General features: G+C 42.0%; 1 protein-coding gene across 2 annotated transcripts in view; it reads right to left on the reverse strand.

Moving 5' to 3' along the window:
* Nucleotides 1-5,923: 5,923 nt before the first annotated feature.
* The window catches only part of NUF2 (NUF2 component of NDC80 kinetochore complex), a 35,513-nt gene continuing 21,307 nt past the window's right edge, over nt 5,924-20,129 (reverse strand). Inside the window, exons 9-14 of one of the 2 annotated variants that reach the window (XM_053249411.1) lie at nt 19,978-20,040; nt 18,709-18,846; nt 17,312-17,452; nt 16,041-16,216; nt 13,296-13,431; nt 5,924-6,732 (exon numbers count right to left, since the gene is read on the reverse strand). In XM_053249411.1, the coding sequence (XP_053105386.1) occupies nt 6,613-6,732; nt 13,296-13,431; nt 16,041-16,216; nt 17,312-17,452; nt 18,709-18,846; nt 19,978-20,040 (774 nt within the window). In that variant the 3' untranslated portion in view covers nt 5,924-6,612. Of the gene's footprint in view, nt 6,733-12,359; nt 12,471-13,295; nt 13,432-16,040; nt 16,217-17,311; nt 17,453-18,708; nt 18,847-19,977; nt 20,041-20,129 lie in introns of those variants that run through there. The other variant, XM_053249412.1, reaches the window with a different exon arrangement.

Genomic DNA, 20,129 nt, shown 5'->3' on the forward strand with positions numbered 1-20,129 from the left:
GACTGGCCATACGTTTACAACGCCCATGCCCACCTAAAAAGAAACCCAATGCTGACCAGCACAGGCCCTTATCTCTCCACCTGTCAGCATTTGGGGACCTGGCATGGGCACAGCACACACACCTAAAGTAGCACAGCCCTAATAATACTAGACTTTCAGTGGCAGCGGCAGGTATATGTTCTGTAGTGTAAATATGTACATAAATATGTAAATTTTTTTTTAAAAAAAATCTCATGTTAAAATCAACCCTCAAATTTTTTCAAAAATCATACTGGTAACAAAGGAATAATAAAATGACTGCTGAATGAATTGATTTTCTGGGAAATGTTACCAAAAAAATCATGTGTGGGGGGTTGGTTTACATGAAAAATGAGTTTAATATCTTTTTAATGCTACCCCACTTCCTTGCTTCACGAATGAGTTCTCATCTTATGTTCTTGATTATGGTCACTGTTGATGTTGGCTGATGGCAAAAAAACACAAACCATCATAATAGCAATGAACTGGCTGCCAACACAACATATTGATTGATAACTATTGCTTGCTTTGATTGTCTGTCTGGGTTATTTGGGGGGAGGGGAGGGAATTGGGTCTGTGTGTGTCTGTGCGTGTGTGTGGTGCAGGCTGTTTCTTTCTGTTGTGTCTGTCTGTCTGTGTGAATGGATGCCTAGCACTGTCTCTGTGTGTGGATGCTTGCTGTGTAGTGTGCTGTCTTCTGTCTGTGCTGTATGTGTCTACATGTTTTTTTTCCTCCCCCCCAACCCCTCCCTCCATCCCTCCCCTCATCCTCCCTCCTTCCTCTTCATCACCCTCCATCCTCCCTTCCACACCCACCTCACCTGCCCCTGGTCTGGCAAGCTGATGAGAATCTGGTCTCCCACCGAAGCACACACATCACGTGTGTGCATAATATGTGGCTGACCAACTCTGAGCCGGACCCTCCTCCCCCTTTAATCCCCTCTGCTACATCCCTCTCCCCCTCCCCTTTCCCTCCCTCCCCCCTCCTAACTAGCAGCACACACACAACACCTGGCAAACACAAACACGCATGCACTCACACTGGTGCCACCACCTGCCTTGGGCCTCTCTGTGTCCTAGAGCAAATATGTGGTGGACCAGAGAACCATTTCTTTCCCCAAGTAAGGCAAAAGGCATGCACTCACTGCACACATGAAGAAGAGATGAAGACACTAGTGTGGACAAGACAACTAGTAGTAGTACTGAACCAGCAGGTGAGTGTTGTGTTGTGTTGCTTGCCAATGCCATTGCCCATGCTCAATGCTCTGAGTCTGCTCTAACTGTCATCCTCACACGCAGCTCATCTCAGCTGCACTCACTGACTATGTAGACAGACACTACAGACACACTGGTGGTAGAAGTCCTGAATTTTAACTTTCAAATCTGTGCTAGAATTGCCTCGTCTCCTCCTGCCTATAATTGTGCCCTTTCCCCTTGCAGTTGCGCCGTCTACTTAGCAATCCTCTTGTTGGCTTGGCTTGCTAGGCACTGGCTGGCAGCAGCTGTTGGCTGTGTGCTATCTATGCTCAGGCTGTGGTGTGTGTGACTGGTAATGTTGGTGTAGCACTGCACTGGTAGTGGTAGTAGTAGTAGTTGTTGCTGCTGCTGGGCTGGCTGCTGGCCTGTGCTGACTCTGCGCTTGGTCTGGTTCAGATTGGTCCCCTGGCCTGCCTGGACGCCTTCTTGGCCTTTTCAGTCTCAGAAGAATCAGAACTCAGATGTAGGGTGTGTGTGCATCATCCATGGAGGGGAGGAGCAGCAGAGCAGGCTGGCTGGCTTCTGTCTGTCTGTGGTGGCCTCAGTGGCAGGCACTGAGTGAGGCGGTGGTTTCTTTGGGCATCACATCATCCATCATGCAGAGCAGCAGGTCTGCTGCTCTGCTCCGCCTCCTGCTTCTTCTCTCTGTGTGTGCTGTACTGCTGGCAGGCAGCAGCAGCAGTGGCCTTTTGTTAGATCAGAGAGTCAATAGTTGGTGTCTGTCTGTGTGTCATCTTAGTTGCTTGGATAGGTGGTAGGTATTAAGGTGGACTGACTGGGTGTTACGTGTTAGGGTGCCCAGAGATGGGCAAAAAAGCTGGGGTGGCAATTGATGGGTGCCCCTAGTACTGTATTGTTGGTGGATTTTTTGAAAAGAAAAGAAAAATTCCCATTGGATAGAATGGGGATTTGGGGCAGCCGCGGACCCACCTCTGTGGGGTGGCAGCACCCCCAAAGTGGGTCTGGGGCCATGGCAAAAATGGCCTCAGTCCCTCCCAAGCATCCCCGGATAGATAGGAGTGATGGGTTTTTTAATTAGGATTTCCTAAGGCATTAAATAACTATCTCTCTCAGAGCTTGCTGGCTTTACCTTTCACCCACTGACACACATTCCAATTAGATATTATTTAATCCCTTAGAAAATCTTAATAAAAAAACCCTTCACTCCTATCCATCCAGGGATGCTTGGGAGGGACTGAGACCATTTTTGCCATGGCCCCAGACCCACTTTGGGGGTGCTGCCACCCCACAGAGGTGGGTCCGGGGCTGCCCAAAATCCCCATTCAATCCAATGGGAATCCCCCCCCCCCAAAAAAATTCACCAATAATACTAGGAGCAACCAATTGCCTTGGGATTTTTGGGGTGGAGGACACCCATGGGTGCCTACCACCCACCCCAGCTTTTTGCCCCTAAGTGCTCCACATAGGGAGTTATGGGCAAAACTTGAAAATATTTTAAAAATTTGTAAAAAATCAGAGGGAGGTCCAATCGATTTGAGGTTTGGGTGGTAGGTGGCACCCAAGGTTAGCTTTCATCCTAGCTACTTTTCGAGATCCGAACCGGTTCAGTTTGAATTCTAACCGGTTCGGATTCGAACCGATCCAGGGGGTGGTTCGGACAAAACCAAAACTGGACCACCCCCTCCCGGTTCAAACCCGGTTCGGATTCAAACCGAACTGGGCGAACCGGTTTTGTGCACATCCCTACCAATCATGGGGAACAATTTTTTAGTTTTAATTGGTTTTATTTTTTTTCTGCCACTGGGAATAATGGAGATTCAAAGCAGCCCCCACCCCCCCATGAGTAGCACCTAGGTGCTCCAAAGCATTGGGGGCCATGGGTGCTGCCTACCACCCAACCCACAAGGCGTTAGGGCAATCAGGTGATTTTTAAAGGATTTTTTTAGTTTTTCCTGAAATCCAAACATCTCAGATGTTACATAACTTCTTCATAGGGATTCCCTAAGAGAAAAAGTTAGTTAACACCCAAAAGTCTACAATACATGAAAATTCCTAAAATATTACCTGAGAGCACCTTCAAGGCAGTGAAGGTTGGGTGGTAGTTGGCACCCATGGTAACCCTACTCTCCAACCCACTTTTGTCCACCTTGGCGCTACCTAAGGGGAATAATGGGGCTACTTCAAATCCCCATTATTCCTCATGGCAGAAAAGACAAAACCAGGAAAAACCCCAAGATTCCTTTAAAACATCGCCTGTTTGCTCTGCAGGTTAAGTGGTAGGCAGCACCCATGATGCCCTGCCACCAAACCTGCTTTGGTGCCTCTTAGCCTTTTAAAATGTCGGATCGATTCAAATCAAATTTGAATCTGCCCAGATTTGAGGGCAGCAGATTGGAGTTCAAATCAAATTAGGCTAATTCAGTTTGAACTCAAATTGCAAAAATCAATTTGTGTACATCCCTACTGCATGGGCATGCTTTAGAGTGGCTCAGCAGCAGGCTTGCCTCTCCTCTTGATTGGCAGTTCCTTGTGCACTATAAGAGACACTGTTCCTAATTACAAACGTGTGCATTTTTAAATTTTACAACAGTGTCGATAGTTATTTCCAATTCCTCCTGCTCCCAATTTTCAAGTGGAAAAATCTCATATATGTTCAGGTATCTCAGGTAACAGCAACTTGCAGGCCAAACTCTAGCACGAGATAGGTTTGTAGTTGTGATATACTTATGACATTTAGAAGTATACATGTCTTTTAAAAAATGAAATAAAACTATGTGCTAAGCCAGTGGTTCCCAAACTGGGAGCCTCCAGATGTTGCTGAACTACAGCTCCCATCATCCCCACCCACAATAAATTATAGCTGGGGCTGATGGGAGTTGTAGTTCAGGAACATCTGGAGGCTCCCAGTTCGGGAACCACTGTGCTAAGCTGTACACTGTCCATTTTATGTATTTAAACAGTAAAGTTTAAAATACAAAATATGTATAATGCAATATTTTCCTTTTTTCGGGTGGGGGCGGATTCTTCATGGCTTCAGAACTTTTGGAAATTGTACTTCTCCAGTCTGCAGGATAAGAAGATCCTTGGCCCCCGAAATACAGAAGGCTGATAGTTAACCGAATTCTTTCTCTAACCAAATGAATGATCAGTATAAAATTCTACATAGACCCAAAATCTAAAAATATTTGGATCTTGAAGCACTTGTGGAGTTTGAAACCAGAAAAGTCTTTAAGATCCTACTGATCTCAGCAACTATTGAGAGTGACTCCTAGAATTTAGCATACCAGGTCTTTGAAGGCATCACTCTCCCATAACCAATTGGGATTTTTTAAATGAAAAAAGTAGAAGACGTATCTTAGTTAAGCTTGGGTTAGAAAAGGGAAGTATTGTATTATACAATAAGCAAGAGAGCATCTACTGTACAGAGCAAATGCCACATATTCTTTTCAGAACTGTTTCCCTTACCTACCTACACCAAATTTTGAATATTAGGTCAGATGGACAAGTGTACAGAACCTTTATTAAAGAGATGTAGGCTCAGTGGTATAAGCAATAGCTGTAGCAGAGGTACTGTAAACAAACATGGAGATTAGGCTGCTGTTTGCAGCTCATGGTGATCCCAGACTGCCCACAAATTTAGTTTATTTTGAAATAACTCAGGAGATCAACAATGAAATAGTGTCGCTGAAAAAGATAAGCGAAACTTAGAAGTTAGTGGATAGGAAAGAGGTAGATCTTTGGGGGCACTTCTGCACCCAAAACTGTCCTGGAGGTACAGGTGGTGGTTTGCAGAAGTGCCTTTTACCAGCTACAGCTAGTATGCCAGCTTCCACCCTACTTGGAGAAGTCAGACCTGACCTCAGTCACTCATGCTTTGGTAACTTCCACATTGGATGTAATGCACTCTTCGTGGTGCTGCCCTTGAAGACGGTTCGGAAGTTTCAACGGGTCCAGAATGCTGCTGCAAGGATGCTCGTGGGCACAAGTTACTTCACGAATGTCAGACCCATCCTACGGCAGCTTCATTGGTTACCAGTCCGCTTCCAGGCTAGATTCAAGGTGCTGGTCATGACCTTTAAAGCTCTACACAGCTTGTGGCTGGGGTACCTGTTGGGCCACATTCGCCCATATGAACCTGCCAGGGCCCTCAGTTCATCATCTCAGGCCCTGCTCATGGCTCTGCCACTGAGAGCCGATTGGTGGGAACTAGAGACAGGGCCTTTTCAGTTGTGGCCCCTTGGCTTTGGAACGCCCTCCCTGAAGAGATTCTCCATGCTCCCTCCCCTCAGTGTTTTTAAAAAGCAATTTAAAACACACCTTTTTAAAGTGAATTTTTAAATGTTTCACTTGTGTATCACTGGTAGGTTTTTTAGTTTTTATAATTCTCAATTTTTAGCTTTTAAAATAACTTAATGTGAAACTTAATTCTGATTGTGGTTTAAGCCTGACTTAACTTGTTTACTTAATTTTGTTACTTTTATTTTACATTGCATCTATTTTATTGTTGTGAGCTGCTCTGAGCAGTAAGGGACGGGGTATACACATTTTAAATGAATAAATTTGGGCCAGAGGAGAAACAGTTATCCTAATTCAATGCATGCTTCTGTCTGTATAATCCTAAGCAGATACTGTATGAAGGACATATGAATGAGTTTGTGCTTTATCAGTCAATGAAAATACATATAAGGCATATACAAAGGATTCATTTATTTTTATACATAACACACCCAAAGGTGAACATAGCTACAAGTATTAAGCACAACTTAAGCTTCAAAATAACTTTTAACTTCCCTTCAAATATTACCTGATACTCAGAAGTACAACCCACAAGAGTGATGCTTTAAAAACGTATCCAATCCAACATTGTTCAAAGATGCAGTGAACTTATCACTACAAATATATATGCGTCTCTATTTCTAGGGTGTAACAAAGCCCCTTCGAGCATGAGCACAACTAAAAGTGAATGGGAACTTTCATCTTCCCATCCCAAGGAAGCCATTTGTTCACCTCTGTGCAGCCATACCCTAGAGAAGATAAATCAGGAGATTTCTCTGGTCTTCTGCTTTACCACATTTTCCCATTGAGAATCATCAGCAAACTCAAGAATAATAGTCCCTAACAGGTTTATCCATATTTTAAAACAAGAAACAAGATGAACTGGCAAACAAAGAATACAGTGCAGCTTGCAACCTCTGTTTAATGGGATTGTTCAAGCTGGTATTACTACATCTGTCCAACAGTGAACAGGACCTGATTTTTTCTCCTTTGCCAAGGAGAAAAGAAAGCTGTTTTTAAAATGGTCTCGTGCAGTGAAAATGCACTCTGAAGTTTAGTGTGATAAAAGCATAGTATGAAATCAGTAGCAAAACTGGGAAATCAAAACAGTCTCTCTAATTCAGTAATTTTATTTTCTGTTGTAGATGTGTGCCTTTCCACAGTCTTCACTAGATTTTCATGGTATTTCTCCAAGCCAACCCTCAGGCTAAGGTAGATCTCCTTAGGTAGAGGAAAAAATTAGAGATTAATCATTAGTAGTTAGGAGAGAGAAGTAAAATGCTGGGTACACCAATAGATTATCATATTCTTCAGCTAAATACATCTATTTACCATTTTTAGAGAAACAGCAGTATCTATACATATATTTCTCCTAGGTGTGCCTGGGGAAAATGCGTCCCGGCAGCCGAGCTGATTGGCTGGGCTGCGGAGGCACCTGATTGGCTGGCACACCCAGGAGGAGGAGAATTGGCCAGCCAACGCTGGCGGGCCTAGCCTGGCAATCATGGTGGCCGTTCCCCAAAAGTATCTGCACCATGGCTCTGTCTTGACAGAAGCTTTAGTCCTTGAACACCAGAAACCTGTGCAGTTTCCTTCTGGCTTTTGATATTTTTCAGCTACCTTCTGGCTTTTGATTGCCTGATTTTATCAGGCAATGCCTTTCAGACTCTATTGAGCAAGCGAGGCGCGGTGGGGGGGAAGAGAGCGCGCGCGCGAGCAAGGCGCGGGGGGGAAGAGAGCGCGCGCGCGAGCAAGGCGCGGGGGGGGAAGAGGGCGCGCGCGAGCAAGGCGCGGGGGGGAAGAGGGCGCGCGCGAGAGCAAGGCGCGGGGGGGGAAGAGGGCGCGCGCGCGCGAGGGGGAAGAGGGTGCGCGCGCGAGCGAGGCGCGGGGGGGAGAGGGCGCGCGCGGGGGGGGAGAGGGCGCGAGCGAGCGAGGCGTGGTGAGGGAGAGAGAGCGTGAGCAAGAGAGATTTGGGAGGACCAGCCAAACAAATTCTCCCAACTAACCCCCAAAAGGAAGTGAACTACCGCACAGATGCTCCGTGTGGGTTCAGCTAGTTACCTGAATTGTGCTAAACTCACCAGGCACCCCACCTTGTATCCCAGCTATCAGATGAGGCTAGCACAGTTAGCCCATTTTATATTCATTTTTAGCAAATGCAGAAAAAACTCCAAAAGTTTTAATTGGTACAGATGCAGAGGACAATGTAGTAAGTAACATACTAAAGTCCTGAACATTTCAAGTTGAGCTCTGGTGGCCAGTTTGGAAAAAGTGGCGACCAAAAATAGTGGTTTGCATATATCTTGCAACCCTTGCTCAGATCTGTTTGCTCTGAAAATATTTAATATGAAAATTGTAGAGCATCAACATTCCTAAAAATGTAGAATACAATCAGTTTTGCTGCAAAATGAAGTTTTTAGTAAAATGGTACTTCATTGTGACTCCACTGCCCCTGTTTTTTTCCTGTCTGTTCATGTGCCAATTTCCCCTGCAAAACTCAACATAATTAAAGAGTGCAAAATTTAATGTCAGCCACAATTATAGAGGGGCTTTCCACCCTTCTTTGCTAAGCAATTTCAGGAATGCATGGGGAGAGAGCATATGTGGACATACCTCTATATGTGGCAAGCATACGTGGACATACCACCCATGTAGTAATTTCCATTCCATCCAAGTCAGAATACTAGTGTCTCTGTGTGTGCATTTTAACAAAAGTTGTAATTTAGGGGAAAAACAATCATCACAGCTTAGCTTGTTCTAGGAGTATCAAATTGATAACTTTGCTCAAGAATGTCTGTTCAAAATGTTCATCACCATCTTAATTGTAGGTCACTAGCAACATTGGACTTTTACTACTTCATTTTCAGTTTCAAGTGTTTGAAAATTCAGAGATACAACATTCTGGTCAATATCTTCACCTGCTTCAGACACATCTGGTGAGTTTTCATTAGGGCATGACTGTCCATGGTGTTTGCCATGAATTGTGGAACATTCCAACTCAGCTTTTTTACAGCCACATCCTGGCCCACGTATTTTTGAGCAATTGCATGCAACAGATTTGCAGGAGACTATCTGCAACAGATAGCTGCAGTGTTCCCTCTAAGGCGTGTGTGTGTGTGTGTGTGTGTGTGTGTGTGTTTGCGCGCACATTCACACATTTTTTAATGTCCACTCAGTTAATTTTAGATCCCACTTAGGCTGAATCAGGAAGGCCCCATTCTGAATGCACATGCACACACACTGCCTTGATACTGCTGCCCAGAACAAAACTCATTCTGCACAGAGATGAAAACAATTAGAGAGAATACTAGATGGCTAGAATGGGAGTAATGCTGGTGGTTGATGGTTTCCAACCCCAACATGTGGTCCCCCCACCCAAAACCATGCCACTGCTGGACTTGCTGGTACACTCAGAATACATGCAAGCAGGACGCAGCAATCTGATGCTGATTTCTTGTGGTAAACCTTGTAAAGCACTTGCATCCATGAATGTTAAAAGAAGGCTCCTTTTCTGGTACACCACACAATGTCAGAAGAAAGCATTCTCCTGCCAAAGCAATGCCATTGTATGATGCATCATGATAATTGATTACTACTGTAGGATCAAAAATATCATGCAGTGCAGCTTTATTCATTTTATGCACAACAGTTTCATTGAAAAGAAGTGGGAAAGGACCAAATTCACACTAGAAATGGTTCAGTAGTTCATATTTCCCCCCGTAGTACATATTCTTTTAAAAAGTAGCAATGGATCATCTGAACAATCATGTCATGGAGTTTTATGCTCATTGTAACAGTAGAAGTACCCTGTTATACTGTTTCAGCTGAAATTTTTCAAAGTTGATAATAACTTGACTCATTGTTTTGAACGATTAAGTGCCATCAAGTTGGTGTCGACTCTTAGCAACCACATAGATAGCTATCTCCAGGATGACCTGATTTGAATACATCAAGATGGCAACTGAAAAATAAACTAACTCCTGATGCTATAGACATGACTTTGTTCAAAATCAGGAAAGGGATAATAAGCCAAGAACCACTGAACATGCTTCTGAACATCTGCATCATTTCTCACTATGTGCAATTTCCTAATATCAACATGCTGTTCTGTAATGTAAAGGTTTATGTTACAGAAATCTTCTAAGCTGCCACATATGTTATAAGTAGCAGGCATTCCCAGAATCTATCTACCCAATAAGCTTTTTGTAATTTCTCTTCCATGAGTAAGATCTCCTGTTTTCATGGAGCACATAAATGTGATCCCTGACCATGTCAGACCAAATTTCTCCCCAAAACTTGTCTGTCCTCAGTAAAATATCTATTGTTGACAATAATTGCTTCAAAGTTTAACATGTCCTGCAAGTCCAGTTGGCATGCTTTTGTGTATGGGAAGTGTCCATTGGTGTGAAAATATGGAATCATTTCTTGTGCATAATGAACATGAAGGTTCCAATGGCCCATTATTTCTACTTATAGTATTTCAAAATAGACACCAAATGAAAACATTTAATCCACATGTTTGCAGGTTTTGCCATTTCTCCTCAATTTTTTCTGCAATCCTCTTCCATTTACTGAGTTCATTGTTTACCAATTCCAAAAAGCTGGATTGAAATGTTCTACAATTTGTGGCCAATGCCATGGACAGTCATGCCCTACTGTAAATCCACCAGAGTTGTCTGCAGCAGATGAAAATGATACTGTCCAAAATTATGTACCCCTGTTAAAGATGTGCAAACAGGTTCAAATTTGAACCGGTTTGAAGGTTTGAACCCGAACCAAACAGAGCACTGAATTAGCAATGCTGGTCTGAGTTTGAACCAAACAGAGACTGATTATATTCAAACCAGTTTGAGCCCCAAGAACTGGGTTGGGATGGTAGGGATCCATGAGTACCAACTACCACCCACATCCCAAAGCAATCAGACACTCCTGTGATTTTTAATGATTTTTTGAAGATTTTTCAGTTTTTTGTATTTCCCCAATAAGGAATAATGGGGATTTGAGGATGCCCCAACTGCCCCCTTGGGGGTTCCTGGGCACCAAAGTGGGTTTGGGGGCAAGGCACCTTGTGCCACAACTCCCCTCAGCAGCCCCAAGCCAGTTGGGCTCATGGTTTGGGGTCTTTTTGTGTTTTTTAAAAAAGATTTTAGCCTGTCTCAATGCATGAATAGGAATTTCTCTCCCCACCGCAGTGAACTCTGAGGTCACACAGAGTTCATTAAGTCACACACTGTTCTATATTTTTGAGTGGGGAGGAATTCTTATCCATTGCATTGAGACAAGCTAAAATCTTTTTTAAAAAAAATTAAAAACCTTGAGCCCCACTGGCTTCTGGGAGCACAAGGTGCCTTGCCCCCAAATCCACTTTGGTATCTCCATTGACTACATAGGAGATACATTTAACTGTCTGCATACACACACACCCATGTGTTCCTGAAATTAATTAGCAAAGGACAAAAAGCCCCCATTGCCCCCTCATGACTGATAGTAAATGTCATGCTCTCTTCAGTTTTGCAGGTGAGCTGGGGGGGCGGGGGGCAAGGACAGTGGAGTTGCTATAACATAACATTCCACAAAAACTTTATTTTATAGCAGAACTATTCAATTCTAAACCGAATTCTACATTTTTACAGTGATTCTGACTCTTGTATAGAGATTGTTATTATCAATTTTCATGTTATACTCTTCCCCATTAGATCAAGGTTTTGTGAGATATACACAAAAAAACAACAACCCTAATTTTGGCCACCTTCCCCCCCACCCAAGATGATGGCCAGAGCTCAACTAAAAAATGTTCAGGGCTCATAGTATGTTACTGACAACACTGTCCTAGGCATCTTGATCAATTTTCAAAACTTTTGGAATTTTTCAGTTTCATGAGGTTTCATACAATGGTGCCAGCAAGGCTTATTACTGCATTGACCATTTCCTTCTTCTCAGATCACATGCAGATGCCCACACTATCAGATATATTATAGTCATTGATTCCAACTGCAGTGGGGCGAAACTGGCTGTGGAAAAGTAGGTAGTGACACTTCTTGTTTCTCAGTATCAATGTGGTCACTCGGGTCCAACAGAGGTGTCTTGGGTTCTGGAGAGCAAGGCCAGGTGGTAATCTGGTAAATCTGTAAGGTCTCAAGTCTCGCCCATCGCTGAGCCCTGTCATGCCTCTAGAATAGAGGCTAAGGGAACCACTTCACCTGTAATCAGTGTCTTTGGTTGTGACTGACTGGTGTGTGGGTCTTGCCCCGGTACTGTGTGGTTTGTGTTGAGCCCGAGGGCTGCACCACCTTCTTAGGTTCCAAAGGGTTTGTAGCAGGTGTCAAAGCTTGCTGCTTTTTTGGTATTTTCAGCAAATGCTGCCCCACAGCAATGAAGCTGGTGGCTTCGTAGATCTCTAAGTTGTCTTCTTTTTCTTCAAAGTTCCCCCTGAAGGATCCAACGGTCACGCCTAGAACCGATAGTTTATGGCACCTCTCTGGAAGTACACTGTACCGGGGCATGGTGCAATAAACATGGTGCAATAAAAGTACAGTCTACTTCAGTAGAAGGAAAGTGTCCTTAGGCAAGTGTAAGATTGACTGTGTCAGCTCACCAAGTCCTGCAACTGTCGGCGTTTCAGCAGACACGTTTGCACCCCTTCGCTATGATATGGAATGGGAAAATCGTAAGGCTTGTTCCCAAAGCACAGAGTGCAAATGAGACGCCCTATTCCTTCACACCTGTTTGGTGAATAAACAGTTCAGATTTGAACTGAACCTTGCAGGCAAGATTTGACCACATGCACCTCTCTGAGACAGAACAAGCACTTGCTGTGGCCATCAGACAAAGGCAACTTAGCCACGCACCTCACACAATTTTTTTTAAAAGTTACTTAGCTCGCCATATGACATTTGCCACCCTTGTTTTTCTTTCCGTCCCAGCAGGGAACGGGAATCAAACGAAAAAAGGAGTACTACCTGAAACAGAGGAATAGAAACAAAACCGAGAGAAGATATTTCTTTTCTAGAAACTCAGAGAAGCTCGGAGAATGTCCAATGAAGTTGACTGAATGTGGACAACAAAAGACTGAGGGGATAAGGAGACTCGCAGCCACATATACGGCAAAGAGGTGGAGCTCCCGCCAAAATTAGAAGCTTGGAAAGTCCCATATGTGGTCTCTGCACAGCTGCAGAGCCAAGAAGTGTGACTCTGAGAACACGTCGAAGTAACAGTCAAAAACTTAAGAGATGGATTCTTGGAGTTCAGCAGATAGTAGTCATTTATAACAAAAAATTAAGTAATATTTAAAAGTAAATTAAATTACTACATTTGTACTTATTGTCTGAAAAAACTATACTTTTATGTATAAAATAGCAAATATGACCAATATAATTAGCAAAGCAGGTTATACATAAGTTTTATACTCCTAAAGAAACAAAAAGTGACCTTAGATCTGTAAAGAATGCTAAAAAAAAGTATTGTGTATATTTCAAATTTTCTCAAAATATTTCTCTCTACCACCACTCTTGTCTGCTCCAAACACAGATTTCCCTCCCCCGCACCCCTCATGGCTTCAGTTTCCAGAAATTTTACATCTCTATTCAGGATCATTGCAAGTCAAACATAAGAAAGAATCCAAACTGAACAACGTTAGATCTGGTTAAAGCTGAACAGAGTTTTGGAGAACTCCCTTGTTAGGGTGCCCGATGAACCTAAATAGTATTCTATTCCACTTGGTTTCTTTGATCTTGTAAACTTATTCCAGTAGGAATATATCACATCTAATCTGTGGCCTCACTCACCTGAGATTTTGATTTCTTTTCTGCAACATTGTCATTTAGCTGCTGAATAGCACTTTTGAACTGCTTTATTTCTGCACAAGTTGCTGTCAGCTTCTCACAGACTGCTCCTCTCTTCTCCTGAAACTGGCTGCAATACCTAGAGAATAAGTTAACTTGTTAGCACTGCTACTCCTACATTAGTCACAGATATATACATATATATATTTATATTATTTGCAAATGTTAGTTCACACACCAGTGATTCTGTAGAGATGGTATCATCTGGATCCCATCCCCTAAGCTACTGTCAAGATATCTGAGCCCAGCAGAAGGACATGTAAAACAGCCAGCTTTACTGGCTTTTTGTTGCAATTACTTCCCCCAAACTTACCAGCTTCCTGTTTCAATAGTTCTGGCCCTTGAGGCCACTTCTGGAGGACAGAGGATATCCCTTGGGCCCAACACAGGCAACATCACAGGGAAGTCACCCCTCCGAGTGTCATCTCTTTGGGTGTCACACAGGAGTGCCGCCCTGCTTTCACTTGCACAGGAGTAATCCAGGCAAGTCTCCTCGTGAGATGAGAGAAGTAGGGATGTGCACTATATTCCTAGAGCGCCAAATGTTCTATTCCAAGAACACCAAACTGGTTCAGAAACCCCACATTCAAACCAGTGCAAATGTGTGGGGGCTGTTTAAGGCGTGGGGAGGGTGCCCTTACCTCCTCTGCCACTGCTGCTTCGAAAACCGCTGACACGGGGCGCCTCTTGCTGGCCCAGTCAGCGTAAAACCATAAGTGGCAGATGCATGTGCGTGATGCACGCCCTCCACTTCTGGTTTTACACTGACTGAGGCAGCAAAAGGGAATACAGCTGCCCTGCACCAGCAGTTTTTGAAGCAGCACCAGAGGGAGAAGCGTGGCGGGGGGGGAGGGGGTAAGGACACCCTCCCCACACCTTAAAGCGATTCCCCCCACCTCCCAGGTGTGCACAGAACCAGTTCTGTGCACACACACCTAGAGAGAAGTTACTGGAACTTTTGAATGCTTCAGGTGTTTTAAATGGGAAACTAGAGAGCTAGAATTCAATCAAACCACCAGCTAGGATGAAGGCTATGGAAACACCCCTAAGTGGGTGGTGTATCCTCATTCTGACAACAGTAATAGCCCTACTATGTTCTTATGAAGTTTGTATTTCTGTACTTCCTTTACAGAGAGACAGTTTCTTTCTTTACCTCATCGGTTTGGGTTTCAGCTGGAACCACACTTCTCCTAAAATGATCAGGTTCAGAGTTTGGGGGTGCTCTTGGATCCAGCCTTGTCACTAGGAGCCCAAATGGCCTCTGTGGCATAGAGTGTTTTATACCAGCTACAGCCTTTCTTGGATAAAGATAATTTTGCTAGTTATCCACAATCTGTTAATGTGCAGGATTGAATATTATAATGCATTGTACATAGGGCTGTCTTTGAAGACTGCTCAGAAACTATTTAATCTAGCAGCAATATTTTAAATTTGGTAGTGCCACTGACTTCCAGTCAGTTTCTAAGTGCCACACAATTTAAAGTACTTACCTTTAAAGCCATTCATGGCTTGAAATCTGGGTGCCTAGAGGATTTCATGGCTTGAAATCTGGGTGCCTGCCCCTGCATTAACGTTCCCATGCACTAAAATGATTTCCTGAGTTTCTCCTGTACCCTCCATCGAACATGAGGTGAGTGGCTATTGGAAACAGGGCACTGACCAGTTTAATGGCTGTTTAAATGATTGAGAAAACCCATTTCCACTAAAGTTACTCAAAGCGGAACTTCATGGGCACATTTATAAACAATTCCAGAAGAAGAATATAATAAAGGGGAGTTTGGCACCAAGGTTTTCCATGAAATGAAATGTTTTATTCACATGCAGCTTAGCCTGCTCACTTACGGAATACTTGCAGTGTGAACAAGTTGCCTACTGTGGCCTGCACCCTTCCCAGATTTGTTTTCTAAGCTAGTGAGTAAGAAGGCTGCTTTGAGGGTCCTTATAGGCAGTAAAATAGGTAATAAAATTTAAATATAAAAATCAATACTGTTGCAAAATTCAAACCTTGGGTTTGGGAAAGTATTTTTTCATTGATCCAGCTATAATGCTTAAGTATCTTTAAGTGATCAACTGGATTAATAATTCCCACTGTTGAAAGAGAGCTTCTAAGTCTCTTAATGAAGTCATAGTCCTTTGAAGACAGGTGGTAGTGCTGTAATCAGGAACATAACTGCGATGTTATAAATGTTGCCATGCAAATTCACTGCAGTGGCAAGGAGAGAAGACCGCCTGGAAGGTTTTGATCAAATCTGCTTTTGCCTCAGAAACGTTATGTCAGGATACTATCCCGTTGGGACACAAATCCCCGTTTCCCCCCAGGTTTTGAGGCTTTTGAGAATGAGCAGATGTGGCAGGGAATTTATGAAAGATTAATGAGGGGCCAATAGGCTTTTGTTACTTTGCCATAAAGTTATCCCAGTGTGACACTTTCTAGGATGATGAAAGAATGAAGAAGCATTAAAAGTTAAATGAATGCTATGCTGAGTGTTGCTGTTAATGTGCATTGATTAGAGCACCAAACCACCTGCCTACCAGTAAAGTTGTCTTCATACACAAAAAATTATTACACCCATTTCTCAGAAGACAACATGATTGAGTATGCGTTCATCAGGAATATAGTTTTGAAATTGTATTAAGTTGTTTTAAGGCACTAAGTAGGATAAAACCAAAATGCCAGCTTATTCATACTCAGTTATTGCCTGCTTGCGCTGTTCAGTATCCTCGTGGATCTTCTTCATTTTGATTTCAGCAATGGAGAGTTTATTCCGTTTAGCAGTAATCAGTCTCTTCAAGGACATTTTCTCTGTCTCGGCACTTGCAAATTCACTTTTGCTACTCTCAATCTGGTCCTCTAAAGTTCGGATCTAGAATGTGCATGTTTTGGAAGAAATACCAGAAGCAATTAAGACATATTTTCTGCTGGACAAAAGCAGATTTTGACATATTTTCTGACATATTTCTGACAGACATATTTTCTGCTGGTTCAAACAAAATGCTGCAAAGCTATGAGATGTAATACTTGGCCAATCCCAAAACTAAAAACTTGCCTAAAAATAAATGAGGAAGAGCTTACCAAAAAAAAAAAAAAGAGAGAGAGAGAGAGAGGAATGCTTACCTAATATCCTTGCAAATAAAAAACTGCAACTTTCAAACTAGCTAAAGCATTGTTTTGCCAACCCTTTGAACACCAAGTCTTCTGTTTTGCTCTTCTTTTGGATGGAGCCTTTTGACTTTATGGCGATTTATAGTTTTGTATGGTTATCTTGGTGGAAAGATTAGAAATTTAAGTTCCTAATTATATTAATATTTACAGGCAGAATTAAAATGTCTATTTAATAACAAGAATGGCCAAATGGTATTTTGTTTGAGAAGCCATTTCAAAAATATGCATCTAACTCTGCATTAAAATTACATGCCAGTGATTTATGTTTTAAATGTCTTTGGAGAGGCACTCTTCACTGATATATTAAACACACACACACACACACACACACACACACACACACACACACACAGAGTATGGAACTGGGATTTACTACAGAGCTGGAGAGATCTGTTTGCTCACGTATAACTTCTCAAATTAGTCTTTATTATTATGTGCTTGAACACATGAGGACTATTCATTGCTGCATCTCAAGAGAAAAACGTCTTCCAGGAACAAGGCAGCAAAAAACAAAGGCACAATCCTCAAGTGCTGCAGTTTGTGCCAGTACATTGCTGCAGGGGCCCAACTAGGTCTTCTTCCACCTCTCCCCTTCCTTTGTTCACATGCCGCATAATGGCTATTACCTAAAACAGGAGTTGGATGTGCTTCCCGTTTCTCCACTCACAAATCTGGAATCTGAGCTGAGTTCATGCCAGGAGGGATCATGCCTCAAATGATACAGCAGTTTCATTGTCTCAAAAGAAACAGGAGTTTCATTGCTAGAGTAAGAGGGAAGGAAATGAACAATACTAACCTCCGCCAATATACTGCACAGCTTATCCACATTTGCTCCTTGGGTTTGCATTTTCTTTTGGTATAATTGTATCTCCAGCTGGCATGGTGGCAATATCTCTACCAGATCTCTGTAAGCTTCATACTTCTTAATTACTTCTTGCTTTACAAGTTTAAAAAAACAAACAAACCACAGACTAAGCAGAGTTTTAGCACTTCATGAAATTTAGATTAGTCATATTTCAAGGAAGTTTAACATTGTTGGGCATTTCGGAGTAAAAATATACGTTGAGAGTTTTTTCTAAAGGACGGCAGTTCTGGATGCATTTGTTATGTTTGTCAATTTAAAAACCACCTTTAAAGATCAGAAAAATAAAAAAATAGTTGCTAGGGAAATAGGTGATTTTTTACTGTGCTTAATAGTAAAACAAGCTAAACCCGCACAGAGCATCTGTGCGCTAGTGCACTCAGCCTTCCCCACTCCAGAGACTTGGCAGGGTGGCAGAAGGCCCCCCTCACTCGGCCTTTCCCCCCAGCTCAACCTATCCCATCACCCAAGACTTCACTCAGCTGTTCCTCCCCCGCCCACTCTCCGCTCACCCTTTGCTCTCCCCCCTGCTCGCCCTTTCCTCCCCCCCCGCCCGAGTGAGAATTACACACTGCGTGGTTGTAGGGAATTCTAGACAGATCTTATCCCCAGCTAATTATTTATATAATCACTCTCCCTAAGTTCTGCCATGCTTTTACTTCAGCAGTTTTGGAGGGAAGATTTCACCATATGCCATATTCCCAATGGCTCTGCCCCTGCTTTTCAGGAATGATTGAGTCCGTGGAGCCTGAAGTACTTTACTGTGCATTTTATAAAATACACAGTGTTTTATACTTCTTATTGGTCCAATTTTGTTACATTAACCAGGTAGGCCAAATGACTTTTATGTAAATCTCTTTCTTTCTGATTCTGAGATTACCTATTGTGTGGCTAAATTCTGCACTACTGCCTGCAATATTAGGAAACAAATGGTAAACCCTTGTCATGTGTGTTATTGTGATGGTAGTCCTAGTATTATTCATTATTATTTAATATTTTAAGTTGCACTGCCTGTAACTGTTGATTGTTGTAATTGCTGGCTGGTCATGGACCATAATAAATTATTATTATTATTCTACAACAGGACAAGAAGTGGGGGAAACAAACAGCTAGACAATTACAGTTGTAAATGTTGGTAACTACTGTGGTTTTTCAGAAGGATGCAGAAAGAGCATTCAGATTCTCTTTGATCCAATATGAATACCTCTCCTAGACAGGAAAATGTTCTGCTTGTTCACTTGCTTGAATGAGAAATGCTGTTTTTGCTCATTCATCAAGCTAGTTTGAAAATAATATGCAAACAAAGTAGTAAAAATAGAGGGCAGTCTCACCTTTTCTTTCTTGATTTTCTGCAGTGTTTCCATCAGTCGTTCTTTGCAATTCATCAGCTCTTCTGGAGACTCTGTAATCTTGGATTTCAATTGCTCTTGTTCTTCTTTTAGATTACATATGGCCAGTTTTAGCTCATTCTAATTAACAAGAGTTAATAAAAGGCTTATCATAATGGTGCCACCAGTTTAAACAATATTAATCAGAATAAATAATTGTCCTTAAGCGAGTCATTATAGAGCATGACAATTTTTATCTTTCAAAATAGGGAGATTTAAGTTGACTGTCAAGCAAATTTTAGAACAGCCAACTCTTCTACTTCTATGTGCATAGTTTGGAGAAGGGCAATTCTAGAACCTGTTCTACAAAAATGAGCACAATGGCCTCTTGGAAATAACAGCTAATGCCTTAAAGTAGAGGAGCTGCCCAACAAAACTGTGAGAACTATGAACAGCTGAAGACAAAATTGAGCTAAACACACCACCAAATCCCTCTTTTATAAATTAAGATAACACACTTGCAGTGCAGTGTTACATATTAAAAACAGCATGTGATCATAGTCTTTAGACCAGTTTAGGAGAGATGAAGAAGATTGTCACAACAAATCAACCACATGATAGCTGCCTCATTAGAAACTACTGAAGCCACTATTTAATTATTCATTATTAAATAAATAAATAAATAAATAAATAAATATTCATTATTTTATTCATTTTCTGAATTCACCCAAAAAGCCATTATGGGCAGCAAAATGATGTTCTGCTCTCATTGTATTCAAAATAAGGTACATTAATGTTTAAATGCTTGGGAAAGAACCTATGTGGGTAGCTGGAATGCTCAGAAATTCTTTGCTGTAGAAGGTAAAGTTCTAATGGTAAAAAAAATCACTTAAGGAAAATTCAAATGAATTTATTTATTTTATTTATATACTGCCTTTCCAAAAATGGCTCAGGGCGGTTTACAGCAAAATAAAAGCAAAACAATTAAAATCAAGACTAAATCAATTAAACAATTAAAATTGTTTAAAACCAACATTAAAATTTTAAAATCATAAATCTAATTAAAAGCCTGGGTGAATAAATGTGCCTTTTAAAAAGTTGCCAGAGATGGGGAGGCTCTTATTTCAACTAATTAAAAAGGCTTTAAAACAAAATTCTAAGAAACATCTAGGAGATTCCCATATTGCTTATAGCTAGCTGAAGATAAGGCCATGTTCAGTCTTGTATGTTGTGGCTATACTCACATCTACTGTTCAGTTAAAATACACTTACCAGATGCTGGGTTTTTTCTGCAATTTCTATTCTCTTTTGTTGGTTCGCCTCTCGCAAAGCATTCTAGCAGAAAGAACAGTTGTTTGACAGTTAAGGGCGGGGGGAGGTTCTGCTCTACTTTGAGCTTCAGAAGAATCTAGCCTTTTATCTTA

The sequence above is a fragment of the Hemicordylus capensis genome, chromosome 4, assembly GCF_027244095.1.
Source record: "Hemicordylus capensis ecotype Gifberg chromosome 4, rHemCap1.1.pri, whole genome shotgun sequence".
Taxonomy (NCBI): domain Eukaryota; kingdom Metazoa; phylum Chordata; class Lepidosauria; order Squamata; family Cordylidae; genus Hemicordylus; species Hemicordylus capensis.